The sequence below is a fragment of the Lissotriton helveticus genome, chromosome 7 (assembly GCF_964261635.1).
Source record: "Lissotriton helveticus chromosome 7, aLisHel1.1, whole genome shotgun sequence".
Lineage (NCBI taxonomy): Eukaryota > Metazoa > Chordata > Amphibia > Caudata > Salamandridae > Lissotriton > Lissotriton helveticus.
The window spans coordinates 1,583,018,350-1,583,031,036 of record NC_136068.1 but is presented as its reverse complement, the minus strand read 5'-3'; the positions used below and the strand labels follow the sequence as shown (position 1 = coordinate 1,583,031,036).

The 12,687-nt window shown below is 46.2% G+C and overlaps 1 protein-coding gene across 1 annotated transcript in view; it reads left to right on the top strand.

The window, feature by feature from the left end:
- The window catches only part of LOC144769584 (uncharacterized), a 334,720-nt gene that overhangs the window by 15,461 nt on the left and 306,572 nt on the right, over positions 1 to 12,687 (top strand). Inside the window, exons 3-8 of the mRNA XM_078653744.1 lie at positions 2,853 to 2,905; positions 5,783 to 5,926; positions 8,101 to 8,250; positions 8,641 to 9,846; positions 11,193 to 11,283; positions 12,243 to 12,292. Of these exons, the coding sequence (XP_078509870.1) occupies positions 2,853 to 2,905; positions 5,783 to 5,926; positions 8,101 to 8,250; positions 8,641 to 9,846; positions 11,193 to 11,283; positions 12,243 to 12,292 (1,694 nt within the window). The remainder of the gene's footprint in view (positions 1 to 2,852; positions 2,906 to 5,782; positions 5,927 to 8,100; positions 8,251 to 8,640; positions 9,847 to 11,192; positions 11,284 to 12,242; positions 12,293 to 12,687) is intronic.

Genomic DNA, 12,687 nt, shown 5'->3' with positions numbered 1-12,687 from the left:
TGCTATAGTGCTAAAGTGATTCTGGTATTTTACTGACCTCTGCTGGGCGTTTTCTATCAAGAAAGTTAAATAGAGGCAGTTGCCAGAAAAAAAAACGAAAGTCACTCAGCAGATAGCAATTCTGGTATTTTACTGACCACTACTGCTCGTTTTCTATCAAGGCAGTTAAATAGAGGCAGTTGAACAAGCAGAAAGCAATTCTGGTATTTTAGTGACCTCTACTGGTCGTTTTCTATCAAGACATATAAATAGAGGCAGTTGAACAGAAAAAAAGCCCCCAAGTGGAACAGACAAGTCCTAGGGCAGATCTCCAGAGCTCACAAAGTACATACACATATAAGTATATACATAAGTATATACAAAAAGTCTCGAATGCTCGACCTAAAAACCATGAACTTCATGCTTCAATAACAGGGCATGTAGCAGTTCCGTCTGCGGTCCACCAGCAGAGCTCTGTGTCAGCCAACTGCAGGGGCGCCCGGGGCTCTGTTGGTTGGTACTGAGGTGCATTGGAAGACCAGCACTGCAGACACGGTGATATCCGAGCCGAGAGTACTGCCTGTGGGAATGGACGTGCATTGCAAGAGCAGCACTAAAGACTCGGTGCTTTCAAAGTCGAGAGTACTGCCCGCCGGCATTGAGGCGTATTGGGAGAGGAGCACTGAAGACCCTGGGCTATCAGGGCAGAGAGTATTGCCCGTGGGCCTTGAGGCGCATTGGGAGAGCAGCACTGCAGACCCGGTGCTATCAGGGCAGAGGGTACTGCCCGTGGGCCTTGAGGCGTATTGGGAGAGCAGCACTGAAGACCCTGGGCTATCAGGGCAGAGAGTATTGCCCGTGGGCCTTGAGGCACATTGGGAGAGCAGCACTGCAGACCCGTCACTATCAGAACAGAGAGTACTGCCCGTCAGCATTGAGGTGCATTGGGAGAGCAGCATGTAGCTTGAAGTACTGTCACAACAGAGAGTAATGGATTGAAGTTCATCTACAGAGCTATATGTGAGTCTGAGTACTTTCTGAGCAGGGAGTACTGTACACGAGGACTGATGTTCATGAACAGAGCTTTGGGAGGATCCCTGTATCAAAGATTTGAGGCACTCACGGTGAGGCGCCTTGACAGAGCTGTGTGTGGATACGTTCGTTAGAATAGCATGGCGTGCCACAGGTCAAGAGACTGACTTGCATGTCATAGCTCTGCAAGGTTGCAAGTAAAAGGCGCTGGTGTATGTCAGGACTGGCGTCCCATAACAGAGCTGCTTGCTGTCATCCCCGCAGAGGTGCTTTAGGTGTGTGTGTAATAATAATAATAATAATAAAGGGGTTTATAGAGCGCATGGTGACGCCATCCCGGCGTATCCCCGCGCTGTGGAGAGAGTCAGACAAGAGGAAGTGGGCTGGAGACCTAAAGAGTATACAGGTAAGTTTTTATTAATTTCCTAAATTTAATTTCAGTATCTGCTAGTCTGATGTTCATAGGAAGAGAGTTCCATTTGTTAGCCGCTAACACCCGGAAGGAACGTCCTCCCATTCTGGCTTTTTTTATCCGGGGGATTTTGAGTAAGCCAACTCCCTCAGAGCGGAGAGTTCTGTTGGGCACATATGGAATGGCTAGATCCGTCAGATAGGCAGGGGCTTTGTGCGAGGTGTGTGTGTGTGTGTGAGAGAGAGAGATCAAGTGTGTGTGTGTGTGTGTGTGGGTGGCTGTGTGCATGTGTGTGTGTGTGTGTTGTGCGCGCTTCTATTAATTTGCAGGTTACTTATTTGAACTTTTTTTTTTTATCTGAGAATGGCATTTATTACAAGACTTTGCCTGGGCAAAATTGAGAGATTATTATTGTGGATACTTATTCAGTCTAAAGTGAATACAAACATGCAAATATTTCTGTTGAGCTCAGATTAACTAATTATCCTACATACTCTAAGGGCATAATTAGGCCTGAGCGGAGTTGGAACTCCGCAAAGTGACCAAAAACCTCCACTGCGCTACACGGAGTTCAGCAAGCAGTGGAGTGCAATACATCATGCCGCTCTTGCTAATTTTTAGCGCTGGGTGTTTGTCCCACAATGTAAAATCAAAATGATTGGCACTACGCGCAGCCCAAGAGGGCAATTCTTCTTTCTGCTGCACGAATAGATGTTGTACGCGAGCGGCAGCTTCCTCAACGCGAAGGAAATGTTTCTCAATGTGAGCAGTAGCGACCAGCAGCGACCGTCTACGTTGAGAAATCTCACTTGGAGGTCGTCTGGAGTAAGATTTTCCTCACTCATGCTCAACAACTTAATGTTGCCAAGCTGCAGGAGAGGAAAATCTCTGCGCCCCTTCACAGAGTTTTTGGGAAATCCGTGCTCTACGTGGAGCACAGAGTGGGAAATTATTTGCAAACTCCACGCGCACAGTGGGATTTCATGCCCAGGCCTTAGTGTAAGGGTGAGAAGACAAGAAGAGTACACGGGGGCCTCATCTGGAAATGTGTTTGTCCATTCTCAAGGTCACATCAAGAGTATTATGTCTATTTCTTGAGGCCTCATGGGAGGTATTCTTCATTGGAGGTGTCTAATTTTGGAGTCCACATCTTCGGTATTTTGTCAAGTTCTAGGGGCATCATCTGATGTATTGTACTACAGCTGAAGTTCTGTATCAGGTTCTGGAGGCATCAGTATTGCTCCCACTTCTGAATATCACATCAGTTTGGCAGGCATAACTTTCCGCACATCCAACTCTTTGATTGGCTATACTAAAGCAGGCTTCTTTGCAGCTTCCTAATTTTGTTGATATGCACAAGTGCTTTGTCTGATGCCACTGTAATCACGAGCTAACAGGCTGACACCCGTCTCTTCTCTTTCCCTTGCAGTGAATGCACTAATGGAGAAGCTAAGTACTGTGAGCGCAAGGAGTCGTGTAACAGTAAGTCAACAATGAGCTTGGAAGCGTAAGCATAATGTTCTCTGCTCTACCTGTTCTATTGGGTGATCAACCCTCTCCACCAGGCCCATGTCAAGGGGATGAAACCAGGGCTTTAGAGGTGATCAAACATCTTCTCCAAGCCCATGTCAAGTGGAAGGAACATGGGCTTTATGGGTGTTCAAACCTCTCCACCAGGCCGATGTCGAGGGGAAGTAACCAGGGATTTAGGGGTGACCAAACCTCTCCACCAGGCCCATGTCATGAGGAAGGAACCAGGGCTTTAGCTGTGATCAGTCCTCTCCACCAGGCCCATGTAAAGGGGAAGGAACAACAGCTTTACGAGTGAACAAACCTCCCATGTCAATGAGAAGGAACCAGGGCTTTAGGGGTGATCAAACCTCTTCACCAGGCCCATGTTAGGGAGAAAGAACCAGGACTTTAGGGGTGATCAAACCACCCGACTCCTATCTTAAGGTAAAGTAACTTGGCTTTGTGTCACTTTAATTCAGAACAGCCTTATTGCAAAAAGTCCTGTCCAGAGGAGTCTAGAGAGAGGAGGTCAAATTTTGGAGAAGTCACACTGTTTCAACAGACTAGTCCCTCTATAAGCTGGAACTGGCCTAGACAGAAGCATCTTTATGCCAAGAGCACCTTGCATCTCAGTTCTGCCTGGCCCTTCCTTCGCATCAGGGTGACCAGCATCTTGTCTATCCATCCAAACAACCCTACTTAAAAAGTTACTTTATACCTGAGGTTTATCAATAGCCACAGCTAGAATAAGAAGTGTTGCTACTCAGTGTTTTGTCCATTAACATAAATCGTGGGAAGCAAATGACGACGGTAGGTGCGACAACTAGATCACACTCAGAAACCTTTAGCTCGACTGAGCATGGCACCTCTGCCATACCATAGGGAGTACTTTTATCTCCAATTGGAGGTTTGAAAGCCAACATCAAAAAAATGGGGACCACTCACAGGGCACCACGTTTGACACATTTGTGGGGTAGGAAGATTCACTCACAGATCCTCCTGACAACTAGTGGCACAAGACATGTTGACTGACTGGAGTTGGAACCTAAAGAGGGAACTCACATCCGACTACCAGGGTACTTTATGACTCCATTGGTAGCATTTACCTAAAAAGGTTTTTAGTCTGACAGTGCAGTCCAATCATTAAAAGTAGTTGGTGGACTCCCTGACCAATTTTAATCCACATCATCACACATGAGATACCACCCCACCTAGACTCTACCTTGCATTCATCATACGGCATACCAATACGAGATCTCTGCCAAAGTGACCCCTCGGGGGACCCGTGGGGCATTGCTGCACCGGCCCTGCAAGGAGCAATATCCCTATGATAAAGCATGACATCCCTGTGGGATGTGTGAGGGCAACTTGAAACAGTCCTTCTGATTGCTACCATGCATATGCCTGAGTCCTGCACAACCTGTTGATACCTCCTCTTTCTTTTTTGGAACAGTAGCCCTAATTTTTGTTTGTGACATAAACTATGGAGCATGGGCACTGGACCTCTCATCCAGCTCGCAGTCCCCCACCTCCTCTCTCTAGGAATCCCGTGATACATCATTAACATAAACCACCACAAAACTGTGGCATGGTGCATGGCAATAGTGTAAGTGTCCTGTATAAAGCACTCTAGTTTTTACCTTTGCTTTGCATGCCCTGTACCATTTTTCCTTGAGTAACAGGGTATCAAACAAGAGGCATATTTATGAGCCCCTTCGCCTGCCAGAGCTTCACTTTTTGTGGTGCTCTGACAGTGCAAACTACAAAATCTTATCTATGAGGTCACGCAAAGCCACTTTGTGCAGCTTTGAATGGCCTCATAGATATGGAGTAAGGCAAAGCAGCACAAATCGCTGAGTTACTTTACTCTGTGATCGGGAGGCGTTCCATGGGCATTGCCGTGGATGTTCCCACACAACACCCATGGATTTTGACGCTTCCCCAGATTTTTACAAGACCATGTAATCCTGGGGAAGCTCCAAAACGTTTAGCCTCGCAGGGTCAGGCACAACAAGGAGAAATAATTGTATTTCTCCTTGTTTATTCCTCTTTCCATGTGTGCTGTATTCAGCAGCACACATAGACAGAGGGAAAGCACCTCCCAGGATTGCTTTTGTGCAGGAAGATGCCCCTACCTGCACAAAAGCAAACCTTCCAACAACACCGGCACCCTTGCACCAAAGTGCAAGGGTGCCTGCTTTGGCACTAGGGTGCAGAAACGACTCCAATGCTGGGGGAAAGGACAGGAATGCACCATATTATATAAATAAAGTGCATTCCTGCCCTTTCACTTTGGCATAGGTCAGCACAGCAAGGTGACTTGCTGCAATGCCCTACGTCAAATCCCTATGAAATAGGCCCTAAAGCTACTGTAGTAAAAATGGCGAATAGCAACTCTTTAAACTTGGGACCTCATTTATTGGGATTTCACATGGGGTAGCCCTACATCAAAGTAAAAGGGCAGGAATGCACCCTATTTGAATAATACGTTGCATTCCTCTCTTTTCCTCCAGCACTGGCGCAGTTTCGGCATCCTAGCGCCAATACAGGCACCCTTGCACCATGTGCAAGGGTGCCTTTTTCTGTCAGCAGGATTGTTTTTGTGCAGGAAGAAGCATCTTCTTGCACAAAAGAAATCCTGAGAGGCGTTTCCTCTTCCTCTGTGTGCTGTAGTGCTCTGCCTGCTCCTCTATCTTCCATAACTGCTGTTTTCTGATATTTGATCGCCGGTCTTTCAAGTGAATACGTGGCCCTAGTGAGATGAGTGTAGTGCAATGAGAAGTGGGCAGAGGAGGTTTGACAGTTGAAATTTTAGCTGCGGTTTAAGTTATCTTCTCTGCATCCAAGGTAAAAGGAGAAGGTCCCTCAGCGAAGATGCCCTAAAAATTAATTATCTAGATGAGCCAGGAGTCATCGAAAGCAGCTTTCATCGGAAGAAGCGCGCCTTGTCACCAGACCTCGAAGAGGAATTCATAGACAACATACAAAATGGTGAGACCTGATCTTCCCTCCCTACCCCTTAAATGTACTTGATTTTCTTAGGTTCCAGCGCTGTTCACTTCTCCTTTCCTCAGCAGTACTCCACTGTCTTGATTCTTGATGCTCCGATATTCCCATCCCTGCTCCTCCCTCCCACTCTGAAGATCCCACTATTGCTGCTTTCACATATGCTCTTCTCATCTCATGATGTTCTGCTGTCCATACATTCCCTGCTTTGGTCTCTTTCACCACGAGGTCCTGCTCTCCCTTCTATCCTCCTCAGTTCTCTTCCCTCTCCAGCATTTCCTGCTGTCTCGTGTTTTTCCTCTTCTAGGTTTGTTTTAATGCACACGACACCCACCAGTGTTAAAGATGGACTTGCACAACCACAACAATGCATAAGAGGTACATGGCAAATCGCACTGGACGTCTGAGTTGCAAGAAGATAGATCACAGAAACTTGACAAATCTCATGGAAAGTCTGCCTCGTAGGTAGGTATATCAAGGAACCATGACCTACCACATGGCCAGTCTGACTCTTTTGAGAATGATGAAAACAGGATGAAAAATCAGACCCGACGTCTGACTCCCAAGAAGGTGAATGAAAGGAAGAAGTGTGGCTCCCACGAAGATGGATGAAAAGAAGATGGCACCCACACAGTAAGTGTGACTCACGTAAAAACGGATGAAAAGAAGATGGCACCCACACAGTAAGTGTGACACGTAAAAATACATGAAAAGAAGATGGCACCCACACAGTAAGTGTGACTCACGTAAAAATGCATGAAAAGAAGATGGCACCCACACAGTAAGTGTGACTCACGTAAAAATGGATGAAAAGAAGATGGCTAACCACACGGTAAGCGGGACTCAAGTGAAAATGGATGAAAAGTAGATGACTAATCACACGGGAAGTGAGACTCATGTTAAGATGAATGAAAATAAGATGGCAAATCACACAGGAAGTGAGACTCGTTAAGATGGATGAAAATAAGATGGCAAATTACACAGGAACTGTGACGCACGTGAAGGTGAATGAAAAGAAGATGGCAAACCACATAGGAACTGTGACTCATATGAAGGTGGATGAAAAGATGACAAATCACACAACAAGTGTGACTCACATGAAGATGGATGAAAAGTAGATGTCAAATCACACAGGAGGTGTGGCTCACATGAAGATGACAAACCGTACAGAAATCCGTGTGGCTTATAAGAAGTGTGGCTCACTGGTTAGAGGAGGCAGACCTGGAAGCAGAGGTCAGCCCGGGACCAGGGTTCAATTCCCGGCTCGGCGGGGTCTTGAGTCCTAAAATGTCCATGGACTCGACAATTCTCGCTCCGGTGCCTACTCGATTCACGGGTTCACACTCTGCGACTCTGGGCAATAGCTTGCTTAATCTCCACAACGGCCCCTCGCGGTGGGATGCCTGGCTTTCACCTTGCGGATACCCTGCCGGGGTTATCTCACAGGGGAATACCAGGACGGGTTCCCTAAGCAAGCGCTTAGAAACCGCTTGGTGATTTGCGCTATATAAATTCCTGTACAAGAAGATGGATAAAAAGAAGATAATAAAATCTGATGGGAAAACTAGCTGCCTTGAATATAGACCAGATGCACATGACAAAACACACCAGAAAGATGGCTCACTTGAAGATAGATCTGTGCAATATGACAAATTACTCATGATATGTTACCCAAATGAAAAAAAAAAATAGGGGAACATGAAAACCCACATTTAAGTGTTGAATCTCATGAAGATGGACCAACAGAACATGACAATGCACATGGAAAGAATGGCTTTCATGAAGATTAGTCGAGAGAACATGACTAATCACATGGGAAGGTTGGCCCACATGAAGATGGACCAGGAGAACAGGTCAAATCATCTGGGAAGGCAGGTCCACGAAAAGGTGGAGCGAAGAAATCTATTTGCTTTGTCAGGGCTCGCTGTCCTCCTCTCTGCCCAGTTTACTTCTATCTCGTTTAATGGATCAAGCTTTGTGTATCTCCTTCCTGCACTCACTTGCCCCCTCTCACTCATCAACAGTTCACACCTTACATACACCTCCCGGCTCCAAGTAATTCTGCCTCCTGCATTTCCCAGTTTGCCTTTCATCTCCAACAAACCAAACTACTACCCTGATTTTACCCCAGGGATTCACCAACCAACTTTATTTTACAGGTAAAGGCAAAGGGGTGGTTAATGTTAAGAGTAAAAGCAGCAAAGTCATCACTGGCACAAATCAAGTCATAAAGACTGTAAAGAAGATAGAAATGGTACAGAGTCATGTAGCTGATTCCAACGAAAATGAGGAAAAGCGGATCCAAGAAGGTGAGAACGTGGCTTATTGGGCTTGTATGGCCATTGTTGCTCAGTCTTGCACCATCGACACCCATTCCTTGCCCACACTACATCCTTCCACTACCATTCCATCCCAGCACCTCTGCAGAGGGATTACAGCGGGACACTACTACCCCAGAGTATTGGGTGGTCACCACCATTCATGGGCCTGTTTTATCTGTGACGCAGTTTTACCTATTTCCTAATATTGGTATCTCTGAGCAGTTGCACAGCAAAAGTGAGGAATCTATAGTTGATGGCTACATGCTGCACGCAGGCCTCATCATTTCACGTCACATAACTACCTGCAGCATTCTACAATAATACAGAGAGCTTAAGTTTGGCAGGTGGAATAGCATCTTACTGCTTTTTGTCTTCCAGAGTTGGTGAAAGCGGCAGCACAGCGGAATATGAACGTTGAGATAAAAATAGAGAAGCATGGCCAGAGCAGTGGCAAGAAGATACTTGACATGTCACACATAAATCTGAACTCGCATAACGATGGATCAGATGAAAAAGACAAATTACCTAGGAAGGATGGCTCAAAAGAGGATTCAGAAGAAGACAGCAAAGGAGACAAGAAGCCTGGCTCACATTATGATGAATCAAAGAAACACAGCATAGAACACAAGAAGCCTGGTTCACATGAAGATGAATCAGAAGAACACGGCAAAGAACACAAAAAGCTTGGTTCACATGAAGATGAGTCAGGAGAACACGGCAAAGCAAACAAGAAGACTGGCTCACATGAAGACGAGTCAAAAGAACACGGCAAAGAACACAAAAAGTCTGGCTCACATGAAGAAGAATCAGAAGAACACAGCAAAGAACACAAGAAGCCTGGCTCACATGAAGATGAGTCAGAAGAACAAGGCAAAGAACACAAAATGCCTGGCTCACATGAAGATAAATCAGAAGAACACGGCAAAGAAAACAAAAAGCCTGGCTCACATGAAGACAATTCAAAAGAACATGGCAAAGAACACAAAAAGCCTGGCTCACATGAAGATGAGTCAAAAGAGCACGACAACGAACACAAAAAGTCTGACTCACATGAAGAATCAGAAAAACACAGCAAAGAACACAAGAAGCCTGGCTCACATGAAGAAGAGTCAGAAGAACATAGCAAAGAACACAAAAAGCCTGGCTCACATGAAGAAGAGTCAGAAGAACACGTCAAAGAACACAAGAAGCCTGGCTCACATGAAGACGAGTCAGAAGAACACGTCAAAGAACACAAAAAGCCAGGCTCACATGAAGACGAGTCAGAAGAACACGTCAAAGAACACAAGAAGCCTGGCTCACATGAAGACGAGTCAAAAGAACACAGCAAAGAACACAAGAAGCCTGGCTCACATGAAGACGAGTCAGAAGAACACGTCAAAGAACACAAGAAGCCTGGCTCACATGAAGACGAGTCAGAAGAACACATCAAAGAACACAAGAAGCCTGGCTCACATGAAGACGAGTCAGAAGAACACGTCAAAGAACACAAAAAGCCGGGCTCACACGAAGACGAGTCAGAAGAACACATCAAAGAACACAAAAAGCCTGGCTCACATGAAGACGAATCCGACTCAGATGAAGGTAAGAGATCTCATAGGAAGTATAGCTAACATCAAGGGGCCCACAAACATGAGAATGAGGAAACAGGCCAAAGAAGCCAGCAACTTGCAGACGTTCCACCCCTGTGAATGACATGTGCTCAGAGAAACGTTGGCAGAGTAAGAAGAAAGTGTGCTGGTCACTGCACTGCTTACTACGCATGCATGTCAGTTGCAGACTGGCTCCAGGACCTGGAGTCTGAGTCTTAGTTGTCAGTCATTGTCAGTCGGTGGTGGTGCAGCCGGGTGCGTGCTTTCTACCACACCAAGAATTCAGGAGGCAGCGGCTCACCTGGAGTAAGTCCACCAACAGGCTGCCTCTACCTGCCATGGTCCTTACCATCCTGTGCACCCAGAAGTGGCTCACCCAGAGTGAGGTCCCTGGCATCCTCCTGCGTAAATCACAAGCATGGGTCCAGCAGCATGTTTGCTGCACCTGGAGTCATCCCTTGCAGCTTGCATCTATGCTTCAGCACTCTCAGAGGGAGAGCTGAGACAGAGAGACCTGATTTTCCAGTGCCCCTACATTGTACCAGATCAGCACCGTGTACTATGGCACCCTTATCATTGCAACCAGAGCTAAAGAGTCCCGCAGCTCTCCCAGCGGAGGGCGGTGTCTGCCTGGGTACCTCACGCCGTCTTTCACGTGCACATCACCTAACCTTGCCAACCCCTTGCAGCCATCGCCATGACGTCCATGACAGCAAGCAGGTCTCCAGCATGCACCCAATGCCTGTGCTGCCGAGCTCAAATACATCACCTGCACTGCTGCTCCGAGGCCATCTGCAAGCCCTACATCCAAGCCCTTCCAGTGATCTGCGGAGATCAGAAATGTTTGTGGTGAATAAAACTCCAGTGTTATCAAGGGAGCCGGAAGACTGTGCTGCTGGGACTCTGGAGAGGGAGGCACTGGCCGGTGTAACTTCAGGGATGAGGTGCCTGCAAAAAGTAACAGACCTATCCACATTTCCTGCTCTTATGGAACTTTGAGCCTCCTTAAGAAGTCCCTGTGTCAACTATGTTGATGATTAACCTAGTGTGTCTCTCTGTGCCCCCAACAGTGTCTGCACTATATTATTTTCTTGGCAACCTAGGATTGTCTGTATAAAGGTAGAGACTAGAGTGTAGAAAAACATGCAGTGTCATACAGTTAGGCAGTGTGTTGAGGCAGCCTGAGCACAGATGCAGGGGAGAGAGCAGTTTAAGTCGACAGAAATGACTACAAGGTAGAACAATGGGCAAAATTGCGGTGCAGGCGGTGGATTTTGCAGACAGGAAATCAACTGTGTTCAGCATTTTAGGAATTGTTACCACTTTGCTCTCCTTTAGGTGAAAACACACCTGAAAATGAAGATGGCTGCTTATTCAACCACGCTTCCATGGAAGACGGAGAGTCTACCAAGTTGAGATGTCTAGAGTGGTAAGTGGATTCTCGGTAGGTACATTTCATGGTTATGCAGATCTATCACTTCCATATGTCATTTGAATTCATTACAGTAACTTCTTCCAGAGACCCCTGCATCCCTTAATCTCCATCTCTATGAAAGTGAGGTCTCCACATGCTATGGTTACACTGCTATAAAGAAGCAGATTTTAATGTCGAAACACATAGTATGTCGGACGCCCTTAAGACCAGGGTCCTTTGGATGATTTTTGAAAACTTGCTTTAGGTTTATTATGACTATGTGGACTTGTAATGGGATTGTTCCATTACAGATAGTCTTTCAAAAACTAACTTTCTCCTCAACTCATCTTTGATTTTATTTGTCCACCTTTTTCTAGCTATGTTCATTTCTTTCAAATAAAATGTCTCGCTGGGAGTTCTTCTTTCCATCTTTCCTTTTGGCTCGATCTTCCATTGACCACATCTCTCCTCCAGAGACTGAACCTTCACAGACCGCAACCTACGGGAAAGGGGTTTTCGTAACTGCCCCCTTTGCATTTCTCTTTGTAGGGTCCGATATGTGTGGCCCATCGCTGACCTCTTCTTCTGCCCCATTATCCATATTGTCTCCTTTGTCCGCTCTTACTTTCTCTGCTTGTTCCACTCCCCCTCCGCCCTCCATTTTAATCTTAAAAGAGGAGTTTATTTTTGTGGACTATTTGTACTGAACATGTTTCTGTCTCCCATGAATCCATCATCTATTCACAAACCTACAGCTTGGTACTTGACCTTTTTCAGAGAGAGCTTCTTCTCTACTTACTCTCCCCCACCCATTTAGGTGATGGGGCGTGAGGAAAAGGCTGGGAATGGAAGGGTGTGTAGCTATCATGTTCACATTGAGCTTGCGGGCTCTTCTTTTCGCTGCTTCCTAACCTCTCGAGGGATCTGTGTTATATGCAGCTGATGGGCTTTCTTGTGTCCCCTCTCATTTCCAGCACCTGCAAGAGTGGGGCAGTAAGCTGTGTGAGAGACTTCCAATGCCCAGGTGAGTGCTGCTCCGTGGCTTTGTTGTTCTACAATGAAGGGTCGCCATGAAAAACTGCCTGGAAGAGCCATTCTCTAGTGAGGGCATGATGTAATGCAAGATTGTTGAGTGTTTTGTTACGACTCAAGGAATAATGCGATAGGATTGCGTTGGACTGGCCATGCCCTCATGATTTGGTATGGCGCAGTCCTCAGACAGTTTTGTGACATACTTTTGTCTGCATGTCACTGTCAATGGGTACATGTGATGCACTTGTTTTGGCATTTGTTGTGGCTTTTACAGCAGTTCAGGACATGATGTAGATTTTGGATGATGCCAACACTGGAAAGTCATAAAGAAAACGCTATAAATTACTTTGTGATCAAGTTAATGTATCTGGCTACAGGAAGGCTTTC